Raw genomic sequence first — 23,247 nt, forward strand, 5'->3', positions numbered from 1 at the left:
CATTCTCTGAAAAAAATGTGTGTTTTATGCTAGGCAATGGTAGCAGAATTATTTTTGAAATATTTTTAAGATATGCTACAAGATACAATAGAAGTTGTACAGTCTTCATAATGCAGAAATCCTGAAAACAAACTGGTATGGCCAGATATCCTGTATGTTTGGAAAGCAAATACAAAGTTAATGTGATTCTATTGCATTTAATAGCTATGCTGAGATTGATAGAAACAGGAAAAAAGGGAAAAACAATCCTTACTTAGTTATATAGTAGAATGCATAAAAAGTTTGGAGTTTTTTTGTTACTATTATTTGCCTCTATGTCATGTAATGTTTTTCTTGTTGCTTCTAATGTTGATGTTATGTTGATATGTACCAATTTTAGGTACTAATATGCCATTTACTCAACATTTGTATTTTGTACTTGCATTTAGATACTGAATTATGAAGTACTTAGGATAAAAGCAAACCTAAATCTGCTTAGTAGGCCTTGTGAAAAAATTATTTTCTGAAACTATTACTTTATTTTTTATCCACCTAGTCTGATTATTGAATTTCTACTTTTAATCTCTTCAGAGGTTAAAGTATAAAGATCCTGTTGTGTTTCCAGTGCTCAAAAGATCATGTGTTGTGTGAATTTATTACTTGTGGGAATATTTCAGAGTACTAAATACTCCTTCAGATTTTATATCACCTTAAATTAGGTCCTGCTATAAAATAGCACTGTCTATATAAATAGTCTATAAAGAAAAATATTTTTCCTGTCACTTTTTAAGAGGAAAATGATCAGGATACTCAACAGAGTGGTTGCTGTGAGTCTATCAAAATTTATAGTTTCTTATCTGATATACATGCTTTTCTACTAGTCTGAGATGCCTTGATAGTAGGACCTGAGCTCTGGTGGCCTGCGTTTCAAAGGTGTCAGCATTACAATCATAAGGGATGTAAAGACTAGCATTTTCTCTGCAAATTTTGCTCTCAAAAGAACACCTATTTATTTTTGAAAATTCTGACCTTTACCTGTAAATTAAAAAAAAAAAAAAAGTTGTTAGTTGGGTGAGTTGTTTTTTTTTATTCATAAACAGCTGAAAATTATGATTTTTGTAGGCATGTGGCATGCATCATTATTTCTTTACAACTAGGTTTGGTTAGTTGAATGTACCTTTTGGTACTGTTTCTTTATTCTTTCTTCTAATATCTAAATTGTTGAGGTAGACAGGGCAGAGTCTTGCTGATGACTTTCTGAGTGCCTGGGTCATGTAACAGATGTTGTTAGTTTTGTTCTCACTTGAGAAAGGGGGAGATGACAGCTTTGACTGCACAATACTCCCAGCAATCATTTGTTAATTACATAGTGCTGTAAGCTCAAACAGGTTTCTTAGACTGAATGCAGGTTTTCCCGTCAAGTATAACTTCTAGGTAGCTGTATTTTTTTAGAGCTAACGTTATTTTCAACCTAGGTTATCTTCATTCTGACTGAGAAGTTATTTTAACTAAATTAATTCAATATTATAATTATGGAACAGTTAATTACTGTTAAGAAGATAAATATGAGAATTGTAATGAAACAGGAAATTAGAAGACATCTAGAACTTCAGGCAGGTTAATCTGAGTTACTTTATTATTCCCAGTTGACAAAGATGCTACAAGACAATACAGCATAGGTGCTGGTCCAAAGTCTATTGAAGTCAGTGGAAAGATTCCCGTTGAATTCAGCCTGGACTGGGGCCACAATAAATGCTGTAATAAACTTGGACCCACTAATTTAATGCAGCTTGGAAAATAATGCCTGCTTTTCTAAGTTATAAAGCTTACAGTTCTCTCCCAGCTAATTCACACTCTCTGCATAATCATCATGATTTCTAACTTTAAAAATTATTTCCTCACACAGTGCAATTACATTAGTATATTAATTTGCTATAATTACAATATCTTTCTTGTCCTTGTTTTGTCTACAGAGACTTGGGAAAGTATTTTTTATTACTTTTTTCAGCTAATGCCATTTTAAATTTGATAATTTTGGAAAATGATGTAGAGAAGAGGTGGCATCCCTGCTAACATTTCTTTAAGACTGTTTTATAAGTGCAATGTTAACGAAGGGAAATTCTCAAAAGTTGTAAGGAAATATGAAAGGAACTCTAGTTGTAAACCCATTGTGGACATGAATGTCATATGCTATAAGTAGTTGTAAATGCTACTCAGAATAAGTACTCTGTTTTCTACTTGCATGCAATAGTGGCCTTCTTATGGCTGGCAATTTTTTTAGTGATTCATATGCTGATAGAAGTTAGATGCCAGCATTTCTCCTCTATTGCTGATGTTTTGTGAACATAGAAATAGAAGTATCTCTAGCAAATGTGTTGTAACAATTTAAAATCTTTCTACTGACTTGATGAGCTATGCTCTAGTAAACATGTGCTTATAATTTTGTTAAAATATCCCTTAATAGTTTTTAAATATTTTATAAACTGGAAAAGAGTATTAAACCAGTATGATTCTGAAAGAATTGTCCCACAGTGAGCACTTGAAGGTGCAGCTTTGTTAAAAAGTGCAGTAACTGACTTCCAAGTACAAAATTAGTGGTAGTTATGATTTATTTGTATTCCATGAATGATTCCAATGAGCTAGACCTATTTATACACAAACCCACTGGCTCTTGTGAAGAGTCCAACTTCTTCTAAGCATTAAAATAATTCGGGGTATTTTTGGAAATTTTCTCATAGAGACTTTAAGTTCGATATTCATCTTGATTATCTGTACTCTGTAAAAAGTGAGCTTTAATTGCCAGATGAAGTGCTTTGGCATAAGCTTATTCTGTCTAGAGTAAGACACATATTGCTTCACCTGTGTTTTTCCCCCTAAGGGGATGATATGTAGCTTGAGCCTTTAGCTGTCATGTTTTCAGCTTGGCTTAGAAGGAGTCTAGGGATCTGGGTTGAAACAGAGTGAATAAATTTGGTGGTATGGATGTAATCATTACACATCCAATATAATCTCTCATGGTAATATTCCCCAAAAATATGAATAAATGTATGCCTATTTAAATGCTTGTGCATTTTGGAAATTGCAGAGACTGTGATGTGCACATGCTTACACACATCACTACCTTTTTTCTCAGTACCAGTAACTATATTTTCTTAGTATTAATATTGCAGTGGGTTTTCCTATAGAAATTGTTTCTTTGGCATTTTAACATGATAAATATACAATATTACAATGTGTTTTAAGTGGGAAAACATCAGGTAGCTACAACAGATTATCATTCAAAAACATTTCTGATGAATTGTTTTTGTTACTTTGAGTAAATGATGTACTGATATATTTCAAGTATATTACTTAACATATTATTTCTTGGACTGAGAAAAAGACATTCTAAAAAGTCACTGGACTTGATCAAATGTAAATTTTTGAAAAGTTGACTGGATAAATCCACACAACTGTAAATTGATCCTATGTTCTTTATCAGAAATTTCCTTCTTCTCAAGTATCAGTTAAAAGTGGGGTTGTTGATTTGGCTTTAATTAAAGAATTAAAGCAATAGAACGTGGGTGTGTGTATATGTACCTGTAACTGGTTATTTCAACCTGCTAAAAATAACTAGTAAAGATCTTGGAAGTTAGGTGGTACAATGGAATAAAGTAAATATACCTGAAGTGCTCAACATTCATTTCCTTTGATGTGATATTTAAAGAAGGACTCATTTCCATTCTTTTGGTTCCACCTGATGTCAGTAGTAATATTTAGAGCATTCCTGAATGCATGTGGTAATTTCATTCAACAAAGAAAGGCTTTTCTGAAGAGAAAAGGCTTGAAGAGAATGTTTGGGCTGGTATATGTTGTGTATTGGGCTGGCATCTGACCTGTTAGTACCCGGAAAGTTGATGTTTATACTTCCAGTAATCTTTGTCTCACATGTTCTGATTAATCTTTAAAGAACAACATCTCTTTTTATTCTTGCCATTCAATTTTCTTCTTAACATTTTATGACTTAGGTAAATATCTGCTGGAATTTCCAGTGACTCTGAAGACCAAGCAGAATCTTCCCCCAGCTTATTGTTATACTTAGAAACCAAACATGAAGAGTAGAGTATGAATGAGGAAGACACTCAGTTAAAATGTAGAATACATAAATATTTATTATTTCAGTTGATTTCATTTGCACATTGCTGTTCTTTTCTATGCTTCACAACATGTTTATGGTAAGTTACTTAGCCAAAAATCGAAAGAGGTTTACCAAAAGGATGATTGACTCTGATCCAACTTCAACAGAGTAGTAACAGTATAGCCAGTTTTCTAGCTAGTGTTCCTTCTTCTTCAACATGGGAGAAGCCAGAGGAAAAAATTGTTGTACCTGAGTCCTCAGAAGGTCTGAGTTACAGCTTCCTTGAGAACTGTGGTCAGGGTGGTGATTCAAAGCCCTCTACCTATATCTAGCTCTAAGTGCTGTATCTGGCATCAAATCTACAGCCTCCACTCTGAGAATTACCCAGAATGGTTTTCATTTCACCTCATATAGTCAAGTATGAGTCTATACTTATTCTATTTCTTTCATATAATTTTTTCTACAGTGAAACTGATATCTGCATTCAACTCATCATTAAATATGTGTCTCAAATAGAAGCGGCCATTTTTATTTTGACTGTCTTAGGCAGTTTACATACTTGGATTAATAAAAGTTACTTTATTTGAAGCTCTGCAGAAAATACACAAGAGAAAAACAAACAACTTGTAGCAGAGCTGCTTTGTTAGTTTTATGTTCAAGTGGTAGTTGGGCTGTCAAAGTATTTAGTTACTCGTGTTTCTTCTGTGTGACCTTCTTGATCAAGAGCACTGCATTATTCCTGTCCACAAACAGTTTTAAATGTGGAATTGAGAAGCTGATACTCAAGTCTCAGACACTCAAGTAAATATAGTGCTATAAAATTTAGGGAAATGTGGCACAGTAAGTGTTTTATTTTTTTTAATCTTTCCATACTAAAATTATTGTGAATTGAAGCTATGGAAAGTCTTGTCAGAATACAGTCTGGCTTCTGATCCATAACAAAACAAAGCAAAACAAAACACCATGATCTTTAATAAGAGTGAATTTAAATCCATTTGCAAAATTTAACTACTATTTCTGCTAATATTATTAAACCATTTTAAGAAGCAACCTTTGCCTCTTATTGTGCAAAATACTTTTTGCTTTAGTAGTTAGTTTTAGTAATTAAATTTAGCCTTAATGATTGCTGAGTGAGTCAAGGTGAGATTTTCTTTGTGCTCTGGAAGGGTTTTGTCCCAGCCTTTGTTCCAATTTTTCTTAGCTATTTCTTAAACAGGTAACAGCTGCCAAACAGACTTGGACTAAAGGAATTATCACAGAACTTTTTCTCTGGGAATAGATAGAAACATATATAAAATAATTTTTTTTTCACCTGTTATTTACTGCCAGATACTCTCTGTCAGAGCTTTAGGACTTTCTTAGCCAAAAATGCAGGCTGGCTCATCCTTAATAGCCAGCAATGGACCAATTCTGTAGGAATTTTACAATCCCTTTTAGAACACAGCTTTACTGTTTTCTTTTGCTGTGTTTTGTGACCAATTTCACAGAATGCACCATATTTTAAAAGAAAAAAAAATAATGATTTATTATTAAACTTACTCACTGCTAATTTAACTGAGTGGTTCCTTACTGTGGGAGAGAGATGTGGCTGAAAACTGCATCAGTGTGACCTGTGAGGACAGAACTCTGGTTATGTGGTGGGTGTAAGGAGCAGAGCAGAGTCCGTGCCCTTTGGGGAGGCTTTGCTGGCCTCAGCCTGCCCAGTCTCGTGTGTGTAAGGTGCTCAAGCGCCGTGACCTTCGTAAGTTTTTCCCTGTAATTTAAGTGGTGGAGAAATTTTTAGGAATTTTGACGGCTTGTAACTGCTTGAGTATCAGCGTGTTTAAGTGTCAAATGTGGGTCAGTTTGTCAGCATTTAGAAGTTTGCAGGATTTCTGACAGATGGGATGTTGGTTATCACAATCTCTAAGGCTGATCACCATAGGCAGAGGAAGGGCATCGTGGTGTCACCTGCAGGGCTGGGAGTTCAATTTTGTCTGCCTGCCTTTGGATCCATGAGGGTTTGGCAAGTCTGAGTCTTTTGAGGGTTCTTTACAAGAAACAAGAGTAACACCAGTTTCAGCCTGTGTCAAGATATACATAGTTTTCATTTTCTATTAGTATTTCCAGATTTTGGAGTATAGTTTTCCAAGGTCCGTGGTGTTGGCAATGCAATAGGGGTCACTCTGTTCCACATTTAACATGTGCATTTTATTGCTAATAACTGATTTGCCAAAAAAGTGTTTGAAAACTGCAGTCTTATAACTACAAAGATCTTGGTAATGCTTTTTCCTTTCCTGAACTTAATTTAAAGCTGCTGTGCTGGTCTGGTGGATAGTCATTATGTCTGTGGGAATGCTTCTTTGTATGTAGCCCTTTTTTTTTTCTTTCATCAATTGCAACTACTCAGTAGTAGCAGATTCTGCTTTGTTGAGTTTCTTTTCCAGTTTTATACATTATCCAAATTTGGTTTGTCTCTTTTATTTTATTAGGATTATCAAGGATTTGCTATAATCCTTTAAAAAGTGTTTTGATTGTTGTACTTTCATCCAACTTATGAGTTGACTTGTACTTTTTTGCTTGTCTCTAGTAAATCTCTCATGTATCATCAAGCAGGCTTTTTCTAATAAGGATACATAAAGAGTTGAGTTTTCCAGGCGTTTAAAAGGGATGATGGGAACATATGGATAGATAGATCTCTTTTGTTTATCTTGTTCTATTGCTGTAATTTATATAAGACCCTTTAGGGTCATCTCAGAATTGCATATTTTTCAGAGTAGAATGAACCATTTGATTGAGTAATAAATTAAAGAACTCATATATGCTAGAAAAAACCATCTTTTTATCAGAAGAAAATAAGATAATAAAGACAAGTATACTAAAGTTCTCTACATCTAGCTGGGGAATTGACTGCAAAGCAGTTTGCTCATAAAAATAGCTTTTGGAAATACTCTATATATAATTTCACGTTTTCCTGAGAAGAGATAAAATTTTATGATTATGGATACATTACATATAGCCTAGAAATGCCTACTTTACATAATAGGGTATCCTGTCCTACTAGGCACTGAAGAAATGTGGAACAATAAAGACAGCAGCAGAAAATAAAGAACAAAAATGTGCTAAAATATACTAATTTTAAGGTTAAAATAGGTTTTGTTTTATTCTTTAAAAAGGTCTTCTGCAAGGTTTCTTCTGTTGTTTGCAAGTACAAAATTAACCATAAGGGGGGATGAAAATAATCCTGGTACTCGCTAGAAAAAGCAGGAAATATTTTGAGAAATGTATCTTGTGTCTTAAGTAAAAATGCTTACATCTAGTTAAATGGTATATGAGGCCCTAGGCAATTTCCTTAAAGGATTTTTTTGTGGGGCTGCATGGAAGAAAGTCCATCTGTTTAATATAATCCAACACAAAAATAGACACCTCATGATTAATGAAAACTACAGGAAAATTTTTCCAGGGATTGTGAAAACATTTTCCTCTTACAGTTCAGTTCTTACAGTTCCATTCTATTATAGTTAAATCCATTCTATCTGCCAGATATTATCAAAGAATGGAAGATTTATTTAAATTGCTGAAACTGGAATAAAATAGAATATTTATATAGAATTTTATAACTGTCATAATTGAGGTTCATGATCACAACAGAAACAAATTCATGCTTTTGGGTGTTCTGAAGTCCCAGCTGTGCAGGCTGCAGCTGAGGAAGTCTGCATCCAGGGATTTGGTTGCATACTGAGATGAGCTCCATTTTGCAGTGTGATGCTGAGACAGAAGTAGATATCGAGGTGTTTGGGATTTGGCTGCCTGGGGATGGCCACCAAGAGCCATTGGAGTTGTGTGAGGACAACTGCAGCAGCTGGCAGACACGACACACTTTTTAGAGCAGAGTGACATCTTTTTCAAAGGGTAGATCTGCAATCCCACAGCACCATCAGTGACACTAGAGATTATCTCATTTATCTACATAGCAGTCAAGTGTCACTTTAAGTCCTGGGGTTATCCTGCAAAGCCTCCCCAGGCCTAACCAGACCTTAGAAAGCTGACAGGCTTCTAGGTATACATAGGTGAGACAGGGTAGAAGATAAATGATTAAACAAGCAACAGAGGCTGAGTAAAGGATAAGGACAGCAGTCCTTACCCAGTCTCCAAAATCTTAGTTAGCTGCCAAACAGGTACATGATGACATTCATTTTTAGGCACAAACTCAGCAGTGTGTGATAAAACTGCAGTTAAGAATTTTTAGAATAAACATGGAATTTAAACCAAGGAATTAGATTTGCTAGACTATCTTGCTAGCTTTACATTTTATGTGATTATAGTACTTGCTGATAAAGGCTAAAATAACGAATAATGAATAATATAACAAGCTTTTATGGGATAAGGGAAGAATTCCCATTTAAGAGAAAATTTCAAATAAAGGAGGAAGGCATTGGAATGAAGTGGCGATAATTGATGAAGTCAGATTGGTGATGCTGAAAGAACTGAGGCAGTACTTGTGATTAACTTATGTTTTAAATTTGAAGAAATACTTGAAGAATAAACCTTTCATGAAGTTGATGTAAAAGAAAAAGGGGAACAAATTAACTGATTCAAAGTATAGAAACTCTCCAACTCACACAAGGACAGAAATCAGTAAAGCACATTCGATGGTTTGAATTTTAGATATTCTGGCTAGAAATGTACTGCTACTTTCTATTGTTATTACAACTGTATATGTGATATATACAAACCATTTAACATGCATTTTCTGGAAAGGCAAGGAAAAAGAAACTTTGGAATTACAGCTTCTTTTCATATTTTATATGAACAAAATGTGCTCAATAGCTTTGCAAAGGACATCCCCAAAGGCAGGGTTTTGTTTTTTTTTTCTATAGGCGAGTGAATCATGAACTATTTCACAGTATTGATTCTATTACTCCCAGTGGGTGGCCATTTTCCCATTTGTAGCAGTTCCAAACATTGTTTTTCCCTAAGTGGAAGAAAAATTGCATGATGAATGTGTTTCATATTAGGTTTTGATTAAACACAGGCATTTGTGATAATTTTAGTTGCAATATACTCTTAAAATTTATTTTTTTTTGTCTTACAAATGGAGTAAAATGAATTGCTTTGTCTCATATTTTAAAGTTAAAATGCATTTTTTGATAATTAAAATAAGGTTTCTTTGACAGCTTAGTTAGTATTATGTCATCTTATTAAATATAACTTTTTGTTCACAATGTCTATGGAACTAAAAATAAAAAAAATATGCTCAGGTTCTAAGGATTTGTATTGTGAATGAAATCTCTGTTTGGAAACTAGACACATTTCCAAAGCTAGATTTGGCTTTTGACTTAGAAGTTAGGTAAGAAACTCTTGAAATCTAAACTACCTTTTAAAATTGTCTTCTGAGAAAGTGCAAATAATTCTAATTGGTATAACTAGAGATTATCCATGTAAATGGAAGTACTAGATTGGGATAGATAATCACAAAACAGCCAATTTTAATTTTTTAGTATTCTGGAACTGATCCTGCAGAAATTAGTCCTTGTAATTACTTAACCATAGAAGCTACACAGAAAAATAACTAATGGGAAATACTCATTCTTTATTACCGAATTAGACACTTTATTCTCCTTTAGTGCCAGTCTGCATGTGGAGAGTAACTGAAAATCTCCACCCCATGTACTCTGGAAACCACTTACATCAGCATAAGTGATATATTCATTCTTAACTGAGTGAATGTTAATGAACCATACAAAAATTTTAAGGGTTTAGATCAGCTCTCCACTGACTTAAGGGTCTAATTTCCACATGCCTCAGTACTGAAGAATCATTCAGAAAGGGGAAAAAAAAGTGAAGGGGGAAGAAAGGAAAGATGACTTAGTTTTACAATTGTTGTTCTTGGAGTTTCATCTTTCTTTGTTGCTGATATAAAATTAAATGTTGTGTACCAGCGATTTATTTTAACCAAGAAAGATCAACACAGCTCAGCAGGACATTGTGTTTCTTGTAGGCACGCTCATATAATGGTAAATCATTTGTTGTGTTGGATGAGTGTGCGGAACTGAACCCTTCAAATTGCACAGAAATGTAATGGGAAGTCTCTGGCACATTCATGACAAGAAGATTGCTGCCTAGTGGGATGTTTTTAAGCATATATTAAATTCTTGTTTATATTACGTCTACAGACATTCATAATTTGGTTTTATATTTTACAGCTACAGAAAAAACCCCTACATTATTAAATATTATAATTATATTGAATAATTATATTGAGAACTGACAGATGGGTCTGGAAATTCCTAAATGTGGTGACAAACATGCCTTATTTCCCATCTCTTTATTTGAGCAAAAGATCTAAGAAGTTTTAACAAAAGTTAAGAAGAGTTATATAACATAATGTGAGTGAAGTCTCAGTACGAGGCATTATTTTCAAGTTCTTTTTATTGCATTATTTGATCTCTTCCTGTATTGATAGATACATTGGATTTTTGATGGTCTGTAAAATGCTCAGGATGTAATTGTTAACTCATATGCCATTCACCAATGAACTGTTTCTACTTTGTAGGGTCATTATTTACTAAAAGCGGGTGTAAACTGCAAAACTATGGGGCTATCTTTTGCACAGATGTAATTCATATGGAAATTATTAGGTTATAGTTGTTACATTCATGTTATTTTGTTCCCATAGAATACATTTGTTTCAGTGGTGTCTAGAACACTGCTCTTGTCTTCACTCTAACATGTTATTTTCAATATTAGATTAAAATGTAAAGTCTGTAAGCCAAATTCTTGCTGCAGATTAGTTATGGTACAAGTACGAACATAATCTGTCCAAAAAATTTGAATAGTTTTAACTTGAGAGAAAAAATAGACTAACTGAATGTAGACTTCTGCATTAAGCATATACGAAGTTCTGTTTTAACCTAAATCACATTTGATTAAGTGATCACTGTTAGAAAAATGTGAAATATACTGTAGAGCTGAATGAGTAATGATGCTGAGGAAATGGCAGAGATCCTCAAGTATTTATGAACATGCATCAAGGAAAACTGTATCTGTCACTTTAAAATCACTGTATTTTAGATAATATGATCTGTCGTGCTGGTGGTCCCATTGACCAGGGCTTTTGCTTTAACTTACATGGGAAATCTTATGGATAATGTAAAATGGTTCCTTTCTGAGTGTCAGTCAGGGTTTTGGGGCAGGCAAGAGCATATGAGCCTGCTGAGCACTAGACATAGGCTACTGCAACAAAAGCAGTGGGGAACAATTCAACTTTAGTGCTTCACTATATCCCTAGAGTACTCTGCATGTTTCTAGCTGAAATTTTTTCTCCTATGTATTTTTGGTGCTTTGAGGGATTTTGTTATTCTTGAGTTTTTTTGTTGTTGGTTTTATGTTTTGTTGTGTTTGTTTTGTTTTGGGTTTTTTTTTTGTATTTTTGTTGTTTGTTTTGTTTTGTTATTTTATGTTCTGTTTTGTTTTATTTGTTCCTGCCCATATTTTGAACCTAAATCATTTAGGCAAATGCAAAAAAATTCTGGTGAAATTATTTCCTACATTTAAAAGGTTTTCTTTTTCCTTCCCAGGGAATTCCTGGAATTCCTGGAAATCAAGGAGCAAAAGGACAAAAGGTACTATTAGTTGTTCAAAACACAGTTAAAATCTATAATGTATATACCCATTCCAAACTAAGGGTTTAGGCTCAGAGAAGAATTTTCATAGTGGGGATTTATGACATCAAATCATGCTGCAAAAGAATGGAGACAATTCATGGCATGTTTAAAAATCTCTTATTAGGTTTTACTTCAACTACTCTAGAAGGAATGACTAGTTTAAAAGGAACCATGCTAATTTCCTAATACATTGAGAAACAATATTAACTAATTAAATCTGCATAGTTAAAGAATTATAAAAAAATGTTAAGTATACATACATTAGTTATAGAATTTTTCTCTTTATGTAAAAAATACAGGGTGAAATTGGACCGCCAGGTCAACCAGGAGCAAAAGGGTCACCAGGAGATACTGTAAGTTTCAAAATTTTGTTATTTTGAACAAATAATTGTGCTGTTGCCATTCTATGCCTGTCATAAACAAACATATAATGGCAAATACAGGAGCAAACTAGCATTTGCAGGTGGGAAAGACAAGGCTATGGTAAATGTAAGTTTTTAACTCAATGACATATTTGCAGCATGAAAATTCTGGCTGAAAGCTGAGAACTGTTTTTTTCTGTTACCCTTGCCATTACTTTAAGCTTCTGGATATTTTGACAAGAGGTGAGTTCTTGGATTCTGATGGTTGTTAAAAGACTGTATTTTTCAGTTTAATAACTTGTCTGTCTCATGATTTATCTCTCCCATCATTTTTTGAGGTCTTTCTCTATGAAAATCTTCATCAGTGAACTTCTCCTTGACATACAATAGTGAGGCTGGATTTCATCCATTTTGAGAGACAAAGGGTGTTCTGATGTCCCTTTATAGTGTTAAAAGTAGAAGTAGTACATATTTATATCTTCAAGGACAAATACAGAATACTCAGTGGTTCTCTAAAAGCACCTTGATATTAATTTCTCAGTCTGTACTGTCACACTCTTAGGACCATCATAGTACCTACCTTTCCTTGCATGACAGGAATATTCTTTTCAGGGACCATTCTTTCCCACTTTCAGTGACTGCAGGGGTGTTGTGGTGGCTTGTGCCTCACTTGGTTGGATGACAGTAACCTTGAGGAAGAGGATGCCAAAGGATCTCAATATGCATCTTTTAATCCTATCTTGATTAATCTCTTTAACATCTTAGCTAAGGTTACCATCTTCTAGAGTGCGTAAGGTCAGACCTGAAATCAAAATTTACTTGGGCTTACATCCCACTGCAGTATTCTCTGTTCTCAAGAGAATCCTTGTTTGGATGGAAGTTAACAACACATATGTTTGACCATCTTGGTATGTGCAATTACAGGTAATTGCATGTCACTGCATGCCAAATGAGCCATCTTTGTATGAAAGTAACTACTAACCTAAGCATCATTTATAGACTGGTGTGCTGGAGAGTTCCTCATGGTATGGCTCCTCTCCCTCTCCCTCTCCCTCTCCCTCTCCCTCTCCCTCTCCCTCTCCCTCTCCCTCTCCCTCTCCCTCTCCCTCTCCCTCTCCCTCTCCCTCTCCCTCTCCCTCTCCCTCTCCCTCTCCCTCTCCCTCTCCCTGTTCTCTCACTGATGTAGCTTTTGTTAGAGACAGAACCTGAAATTAGTTTGGAATTTTAAAACTTATGGGCTACTCTATCATCCAGTACATTTTGAATTTCCTACACAGTATACACTTACCCCCTATCCAAACATCATCTCTTCCTTTCCTGACTACCACAGGCACAATCAAAATCACAGCTGTCAGAAAGCCCTTTTTATGTAAAATACACTGGTTGATTTTCTTTTCATGAACTTTGAGGACTTTTCCAGCTACCTCCTAAAGATCTCTGGAAAAAATAGATCTCCTTGACAATCAGTTATTGCAGTTGTTGAAACACTGGCTGAACTGGAAGTTTAAATGTCCCTACTCTTAGTTAACACATGAACATTTGTTCTCTCACCTGTGCCTCCTAACTATTTTTATGGCCTATTACTGGAATTTCTTTCTCCATTTCTTTCTGAGCAAAATTGAGCAAAATGCCAGAGGGAAGGCTATATCATCAACTCCAATAAAGCCTTGTGGGATTCCAAAGTGCTTATATTTATTTAACTCACCTACCATATTTTCTTCAAATTTTATGTAGATAAATAACATCTGGTTTGTGATACACTTGAAAATAATTTATTCCTCTTTCTTGTCAATTCATTAAAGTATTTTCTTTGTCACCTGATAAATTAAGTAGGAGATTAATGCATGGAATATCTGAATGTATTATATTGCATTAGGGAATTTAAACCAGAAAAGATAGTGGGATTTTCCTTCTATTAGTCACACTGAATATGTTTGTTCCAGAAAACACAGATGGAAAGCTTGTGGATGGTCTATTAATAGCTTGGGAAAGTTTTTCAGTAACAAGCTCTTCTTCAGTAATGACTATCCCTATTGCATTGCCAACAACAGCAATTTATTAATTTACCTGACATATAATGTCAGCTCTGCAAAATAGGGCAATAATGCTACATTTAATGTCCCTGAATTGTTCTACATTTTTGTTCAGGACATTCTCTTCTCTTCTAATTTTATATAGTTTTCAGATTATATTCACAAGCTTTTCCTATATTGCATCTGAAAGTTTCCTTCTTGCAGTGTGCTGATGTAATTTAGTAGTCTCCATGTAATTTTTTAAACAAAACAAGTCAAATATGGTCTAGTAATGAAAGTGTAAGAAAGGAAACCAGGAAAAATGGACTTTATTTCTCCTTTTCCTGCAGATGTATTCTTGACCTTTAATTCTACTAAATGTATTTCCTCATTTGCCTTCTCTGGTGTGTATTTGCAGGTCAATGTGGATATATATGCACAGCTGATTTAATTTAAAAAAAAGAAGCTATTCTGTGCCTATAGTATTTCTGCTTTGCATAAGATAGAATGAGGGACATTTTTTGTGAGCATATGTCACTTCTGTAACCCAAAGACTGATGTGGATTTCACTAGAAATGATCTAGTGAAGTGGTAGAGTGTCTATGGCCTAAAGAACAAGTTGCTATATTTATTGATGGAAGGTTTTGGTGACTAGTATTTTCTTATCACAAAGCAGGCAAGAAACATGAATTAATCTGTGGTTAATTTGTTTTAATCTTTGGTTAGTTGTAAAGCACAGGTAAAATACCAGACAACTGATGAAATTCTGAAAACCATGGCTGCAGATAATTACTTCTTGTTTTAGGTATTCTGAATTTTCTCTTCTATTGTAGAAACAAAGACACCCTTTAAGTTTTAGTTTCGTTTTAAACAAATAAAGTTTTTTTTTTTTTTTTTGCAAAGCTGAGTTGTTATCTGTGTGAGAAATTATATCTGTTTTTGATTATATGTAACTTTTGAAAGAAGTTTGAGATAATGTCATGGGAGTGAATTGTTCCTAACATTTGTTACTAAATGGAGGGTGATTTGTATGAAAGCAGAGATTAAATAACAACAATAACAGTGAATTTTGAAAATATTATCAGTTGGAATAATTGATAACATTTAATCTCTGACAGGTTAGGTTTCCAGGCCTTATTTAATTGTTTGAGTTTCTGTATCATAATGTTTTTATTTTTTGCTGCTCTTATTGCAGATTGTATTTCACAGTATTTAAGCAAGTCCAAGTAAAACAATAATAATATATCGATTTTATGCATACAGTTCTAGACTAAAAGTGAAGAGAGGCAAAGTGGTGAAACAGAGAATTGTTAACACCAGATGTGGAAAATGTGATTAATGGGAATTCCTTCCTGGAAAGTATAATTTCAAAGAAGGATTTCTTTTCTGAAGTATACTTGAAACTAGCTTTAAACAGAAATTAAGGAAGTCAGCCCTTTGATGATTTAATACTCTTTAACTCTTAATTTTATGTAGGGAACATACATCTAAACATGCCTTCATAAATGTGATTCCATTTGTGGAGTCCAAGAGGTTATTTTGGCTTTGTACATGTGCTGAAGTGTCATAATCTGAAATGGCAGAAACTATTGAATTCTTGAATGAGTAGTTTAACTGTGAAGATTCTGCAGAAGATACAAAGGTGTGGCCCCAAAAGTTAACTGCTCCTGATAAATCTCCGCAAAATTTGCACAATGGGTCAAGTTATGGCAACCTTTGAGGGACACACAGTCAGAAAGGAGAATTATGAAATGCCACAAATACTTTTGTTGGTTTTGGAAACCCTAAACAGAACCCAAGAAACTTTTGTGTCACTTTCAGTTATAACTAAGGATGCATTACAGACTGGGTCTTGAGTTGGAGAATTGTTTCTCTCAGGAGTATTCCATGACAGCTCTGTTCATTACTGCTGTATGATTTTTCCTATTGCACAGTAGCCCTTTATTAGACCATAGAAGGTTTAAATAATCCACTGTACTCTATCAAAACTATAGCCTGTGTAGTAATAAGATAAAAAACATTGTCTTTACTGTTTAATAACTAAAGAAATAGAACATATTTCTTTATAACTAAAGAAATAGAATAATGATCCTACTAATACAATACCAAGCTCATAATTCCTCTGTTTTAGTACAGAAATGTCTCTTTTTCATAAATAAATAGGGTTTGATGGGACCAGAAGGTTCATTTGGTCTTCCTGGAGCTCCTGGGCCTAAGGTATTTGACTCAATTTGCTTGTGACTTTGATAAACGACTGCTTTGTATGCAAATTTGATCTGACAATGCCAGGATTTTGTAGCTCTTTTTTTGGTGTATTGAATATTGATGAGCAGCTGTATGACTTTTCCTGTGTTACCTTTAATGATAGTTCAGTCTCAAGAGAGGTTAATATAACTCAGTAAATGGTGCCTCTCATCCTGTGAGGTTTTTAACAGTTGTGGAAATGGTCATGAGACTTTGTTTCAGCTTTACAGTCTTGGAAAATATTCTGCAATGCTGGAAACCAGATAATTCTCAATATACATCTGAACTTTCCCATGTTACATTTATTTATATTTTAATTGTATTCAATGATGTTATGTGCTGTTTCTTCCACCCAAGGAGCCAAACTTATTTCAGATGTAACTTTATTGATTGCACTGCAGCTACAGCAAGAACTAATTTTACCAATGTTCTCCAAAGCTAAAATAAATACTACCAAATTCAGATTGGTTAGTGTAACTTTTTAATTTAATCCAAAATGAGTTTTGGATTGAATTGTAAGTATTGAATTGTATGTCCTAGAGAATATTTAGGAATACAGAATCCATTTCCCTAACTTTGCATTTACATTTAGATCCCTTTCCCCCATACATTATTCTACATCCAAAAGTGTACATGCATTTATTTATAATTGTACACTGACAGTAACATTTTTTAAAGTATTAATGTTTTCTATGGTCAAGAAAGTTGAATACCTATGATACAACTAAAAATGAATTAGCTGTATTTTTGTTTGTTGAAAAATGCTTTTATTTTGTATACTTATCCCACTTAGAATATAAGCTGTTTCTGAGAGAATCATTCTTAATAAGCTCATTCTTACAGGAGTCCATCATTATGTAGTCAATAATTCTTAGATTTAATGCAAATCCTTGTGCTGAATATATGTCAAATTCCATAGGCTGTGATAAAAGCCAGAACATAAATAAGTATTTTGACTTCAACAATTAAATAAGATGATGGAAATGTGAGGTCAGTACACACAAACTTGTTGTGACTGTGTGAGGCAAATGAGGCAGGTGGAGATGGGACAGGTATGCAGAAGCTGGCAGATCAGGTTTTGTTATCAGTAGCTCATCTTTCCTGACAGAAAGTTAAACCTTCAGGCTGCCTGTAATGGAGAACTTCAGCCTTTCAGTCACTACGTGGGCCCATTTTTAAGAGTCAGTTTCTCAAGAGTGACTGTTTATGTTTGCTAGACATACCACATGTGACAAAACATAATGATGTATCTGCCACATTGTTATATAGGGTGATAAAGGTGAACCAGGAATACAGGGGAAACCAGGATCCTCAGGAGCCAAGGTAAATATGATTCTGGAAGTGTTCTAGTTGAAAAGAGATTAATTTATTTCTTCATGATTTACTAACTTTCCATTATTTCCCCTGGTTAATTATAAGGCAGTTTGTTTCACAGTAAAACATTAGTTACCATCACATTGCATCAAAATCAATGTGATTACTTATTCTTACTAATTTTATACTAGATTTTAGGCTGTGAAAATCAGATATTCATTGAGTTCAAACCTGCAAACCTCAAGTTGTTACATGAGGTAGTATTTTTTGTGTTATTTTGAAACATCAACTCTATTAAAGGACAATAAAAATAGATATTGAATGCAGCTCCTCTATATTCACCATCCCTTCAAAAATCCTTCAGATATTTCAATCATCTTCACTTGTAAAATTTTAAAATATCATAGGCAAAGAGTATAATTTGGCCTTGAGAAACATGCAATGTGTGTTTTTACACTCAGCACATCACTGACACAAAGCTATTGTATTACTCAGGGAGATCTAGGCGTACCAGGGGCTCCAGGTGAACCAGGCTACCCAGGCATTCCTGGTACCCAGGGATTAAAGGTAAGTAATTTTTTCCAGTTTTACATTAATTGCATCTTTTTTTGGAAGTTCTTTTCTTATGAGTGATCATTATTTTACAAAATCCTTTCTCTAAATGCATCATTATTATTAGATAACAGTTGGACACATTTAAAACATAATACGTCCATCCTGAAAATTTTCTTCTGAAGGATAAAGCCCTTGATGTGAAGGGCTTTATCCTTGATGAATCACCCCTTGATGTGATTTGTGGTGAGTTGACCTTGGATGAATGCCAGGTGTCCACCAAGCTGCTCCATCACTCACTTCTTAAGCAGGGCAGGGAAAACAAGAAAATAAGATGGGGGAAAGCTCATGGGTCAAGAAAAAGGCAGTTTAATAAAGCAAAAGGAAAGGCCATGTGTGGAAGCAAAGTAGAATGAAATATTTATTCTCTGCTTCCTGTCAGTATGTGTTGTCCTACCAATTCCCAGGAAGCAGTACTTCAGTACATATAGAGGTTTGGAAGACGTGTCACAATAATGAAACTTCCTTTCCTTCACCTTGCCTTTAGCTTTTATTGCTGAGCAGACATCTTATGGTATGGAATATCCCTTTCAGTTTAGGTCATCTGTCCTGGCTATGTCATAGAACCATAGAATGGTTATGTCTTCAAGGTCATCTTGTTCCAACCCCCAAGTCGTGGGCAGGGACACTTCCTTCCACTAGATGAGATGACTCAAAGCCCCATCCACCTGGCCTTGAACACTTACAGGGAGGAGGTATTCATACCTTCTCTGACCAACCTGTCTCAGTGCCTCACCACCTTCAAAATAAGGAATTTCTTCCTATTAACCTAGTTTCAATTTGAAGCCATTCCCTCTTGTCCTGTCATTACAGACCCTTGTGAAAAGTACCTCTCCAGCTCTCTTCTAAGCCCCTTTTAGGTGCTAGAAGGCTGCTCTAAGGTCTCTTCAAAGCCTTCTCTTCTCTGGGCTGAACAACCCCAGCTCTCTCAGTCTGTCTTTATGAGAGAGATGCTCCAGCTGTCTAATGATTTTCATGGCCCTTTGCTGGACCTGATCCAGCAGATCCATGTCCTTCTTATGTTGGAGACCCTGGAGCTGGACACAGGTAGAGCCTCAGGAGAGTGGAGTGGAGGGGGAGAATCGCATCCTTGCCCTGCTGGCCACACTGCTTTTGATGCAGCCCAGGGTGCAGCTGGCTTTTGTGCACATTGCCATGTCATGTTAAGTTTCTCATCTATCAATAAGCATAAGTCCTTCTCTGCAGGGTGTCTCTCAATCCCTTCTCCACTTAGACTGAATTTGTGTCTCCACCCGAGATCTTGGCTGGCCCTAGCTTACAGGAAAAGGCAGGGATTTGAAGAGAGAGCCTTGATGTTGCAGGGAGCTCTGCTCAGCAATACCCAAAGCACTGGTGTGTTATCAACACCTTTCTGGCCACCATTGCAAAGCTCAGCACTATGAGGGCTGCTATGGACAAAATTAATTCCTTCTCAGCCAGACCCAATATGGCATTAGAGAAATAGAATTAAATCAGGCATTTCACTTTCATAAGAAGAGAAAGGTTGAAGTGCAAAAAGTAAGATAGAAGGGTGGTGTTGTAATTAAAGTTTTATGAAAACCCCATGCAGAAATATTCCAATAGAGTTCATCTGCTCCAGAAGGCATGTTTCTTGTATGTCCAGTGTCATATATGCCTCCTATATGTCTTACATATACTAGAGTACTTCACATGTCAGTAGACACATAAATGGACATGCCTTACATTGACTAGAGCATGGAGTCAGTGTCATAATAATTCTTTAATTAGTTTCATTATCACTATATATTCAATTCAATATCCAGGGGTTATGTAAGGCACTTGTACTAAGACATATTTAGTGAAAGATGATTTTGTTAAAATTTATGGAACTTCTCTAAATTTTAAACTGAAGAAGCCTTTGAAAAGGTCATTTATTTTATATAAAGAGGCAAGTTAGCTGGAATTACAAGTCCAATGACACACTGGAATTATTCAGGAAGTAAAGTGCAGTTTGGGCATCTGACAGTAAATGTGAAGCCTTTCGGCTATAGAAGAGTTTAAAACTTGAAACTACTGAATATTTTACATTCAAATACAATACAACAAAATACTACAGCTGGAATAAATGTCTTCTTATGTTCTGGGATTTTCAATCAGGTAAATATTTTCCATGGCAAAAATCTCCTCTTCACTACTGTTTACATTTAACTAAAGGCTCTTTTATTTTCTACCCCCCCACCCCCAAAAAAAAAAAAAACCCAAAACAAACAAACAAACAAAAAAACCCAACAACAACAACAAAAAAAAACCAACAGCCAAACACACAAAGTTTTGGCTCTTACAAGCAATCTGACAAAATGGACCCAAAAATCTCCATTCTAATTGTTTTCTTTATTAAATGCAGTTTTGCATCCCCCCTACATATGTGTCTTGTGTTTCATGAACTGCTGTGTTCATGGTTCAGCATTTTAATTTATGTCTATTTAAACATAAGATGTCAGAGTCAGAGTAACAGCCATCTCCCATAACTTTAAGTTTCCTTTTCAATTAATGAAGAGAGATGGCCACATTTTCAGAGTACATATTTTATACCTGTGTTGTTAATTGGAGTGAATAGTTTTCATGCATTGCCTGTTTCTCTCCAATGTCAATTATGTCAATTAATGTCAATTAATGAATTATTAATGTCAATTAGATTGTGTTCAGACAAGTTGATAAAACTATGTACCTGACTTCTAAGCACCATTTGCACCATTTGATTGCCATTCCCCCCATTATTATTTAATTTAAACATTTTGAGGCAAAACAAGTGGGTGAAAATGGAGCTGAGTCCTTAAATATTTTTATTTAATTTAAATATAGAGGTGTTTTTGGTGAAAAAATACCTTTTTTCTTGTTTGTTTTGCATAACTTATGCATGCAGTGGTGCATTCAGCTAAAATTTAACCCATAAGAAACATTGCCTCCCTTCCTGCCTACATCCTCTCCACTTCAATACACTGAGTAGATAGAATCCTGCTGGACTTGACACCACATTATGTTGTATTTTTAAATTTTTTGTTTGGTATGTGAGCATCCACTTTCTTTTTAATTTTTTACTTGTTAGGTGAGTATCCACTCTTTTTTATAATTGTTTTAATGTTAAAATCCTTTCTTAGTATAGCTTTCTGGACTTTTTTTGTGTACATGAAGATAAAGTGATTTGTTTTCTTTCAGTATAAGAAAAAGCTAGATGTTTCTCTTGTAATTACTGTGTTAAATTAAAGCACAGTCTACATGGTTTAGAGGTGAGTCTTTTTTAAATAGAGACCTTTCTTCTAATATTTTACAGGGGGAGAAAGGAAACCAAGGTGACACTGGTAACCAGGTATATCAACTTTGTTTCTAATGAAATCATCTGGCATTGATATTTATACAAGTCTTAGGTATTAAGTCAGAAAGGGTATTTTAAGATTAAACTCCACAAAAGGTTAACTTCAGTAGAAGCAGTAGCTCTCCTTCAAGGAAATCTTCTGCATTTCTGGGGGCCTGAGCAGGCTGTTGGCATTTGCTGCAGAGCTGTGTGCTCCTAGCAATGGTGCAGGGTGCAGGTTGTGCCTGGGGCATCACCCAGGACTGTCACAGGATGCTCTCTGTCCCTGCCTGCAGGGCACTGCAGGATCACAGAAACACAATCAAAGTAACTACACCTGGCCTCTGCCTACTTACTTTATTACTAGCATGTGGGATTTTCCTCTTGTTGTCTAAAATTTTGGAAATATCTACAAGAAAAAGAAGACTATTCTGTCATTATTTCGATCCTAGCTTGGTTCCTCTGTGTTCAGGGTAGAAATTTTATTTTGCAGAGTTTCTGCTCTGATCTCTTTGAAGAGTAACTTTCAGATTGACTTGTCCTAGTTTAGAATAAAGTTTTATATTTACATTTAGATCCTTGTGTTATTTTTTGATAGTTTAATTACATGTGCCAGATAAATCTATATTTTATAAAATGTGATCTTTTCTGAAGGGACTGAAAGGAGAAAAAGGAAGACAAGGAAATCCAGGCTTACAGGTACTGTTAAAATAGTGATCCTACTTCAAGAGAGCCATTGTGATCCTAGCTTGAGGCCATGATTCATATTTGTTTCTTAACACTTCTTCCATCAACATGTATAGGTCTTTGCATCAGGTGAAATATATTTATGTATAACATGATAACATAATTATATAAGTTGCCTCTTAAACACTCTTCGTATTTTTAAAATGACAACTCTAACACATACAGAGAAGATGGAGCAACACTTCTGTCAGCTGTGTATGCTTGAAGGACGAGAGGAAATGCATATGAATTGGAACACAGGAGCTTGATAAATACAGGAAAAACATTTTGCTTTGAGGGTGGTCAAACACTGGAACAGGCTGCTCATAGATATTGTGGCAAAACCTGTCTGGACAGCATGTTGAGTTGATCAAGCTGCATCTGTTCTGCAAAGGAAGTTGAATCCAAGGAGGTCACTTCCAACCTACATCTTTCTGTGTTCTGTGATATTGTATCTTGAAAAACAGACCATAAGTGCATTTCTTTTATTATTGTAGTAAAGCCTTAATTATAGAATATTTTTATAAAATAGTTATAAGTAATATAAAATGCAGATACCAGCAAATAGTGACTTTTGTGTAAAGGTTATAAGAGTGAGATGTTAAGATTTTGCATGACCCATGCTACACTTTCATACAGTTCATTACCTCCTAGACTATGCTGGGAGTCATTATTGACATCTTCTGTGCTCATAAATTACAGATGTTTCCTGTTTCAGCTATAAATCAGTGAGATCCAGTTCTTTCTCTTTAACTCTAGGCCAGCGTCTTCTGATTGTGTCATAGTTGGCGATTGTCTTATTCCACAGAATAGCTGTTAGTATTTATAAATACTTTTTAGCTGTATAATCTATGTATGTCTAAAGAAGTATTTTTTAGAGGTACATATCTAAAACTAGACTTGGAAGGAAGCCATGGTTGCT

At 34.8% G+C, this 23,247-nt stretch overlaps 1 protein-coding gene across 1 annotated transcript in view; it reads left to right on the forward strand.

Moving 5' to 3' along the window:
* The window catches only part of COL21A1 (collagen type XXI alpha 1 chain), an 89,151-nt gene that overhangs the window by 57,862 nt on the left and 8,042 nt on the right, over positions 1-23,247 (forward strand). The window contains exons 18-24 of the mRNA XM_021551120.3: positions 11,656-11,700; positions 12,042-12,095; positions 16,280-16,333; positions 17,630-17,683; positions 18,170-18,241; positions 21,579-21,614; positions 22,254-22,298. Of these exons, the coding sequence (XP_021406795.2) occupies positions 11,656-11,700; positions 12,042-12,095; positions 16,280-16,333; positions 17,630-17,683; positions 18,170-18,241; positions 21,579-21,614; positions 22,254-22,298 (360 nt within the window). The remainder of the gene's footprint in view (positions 1-11,655; positions 11,701-12,041; positions 12,096-16,279; positions 16,334-17,629; positions 17,684-18,169; positions 18,242-21,578; positions 21,615-22,253; positions 22,299-23,247) is intronic.

The sequence above is a fragment of the Lonchura striata genome, chromosome 3 (genome assembly GCF_046129695.1).
Source record: "Lonchura striata isolate bLonStr1 chromosome 3, bLonStr1.mat, whole genome shotgun sequence".
NCBI classification, from domain to species: Eukaryota; Metazoa; Chordata; class Aves; order Passeriformes; family Estrildidae; genus Lonchura; species Lonchura striata.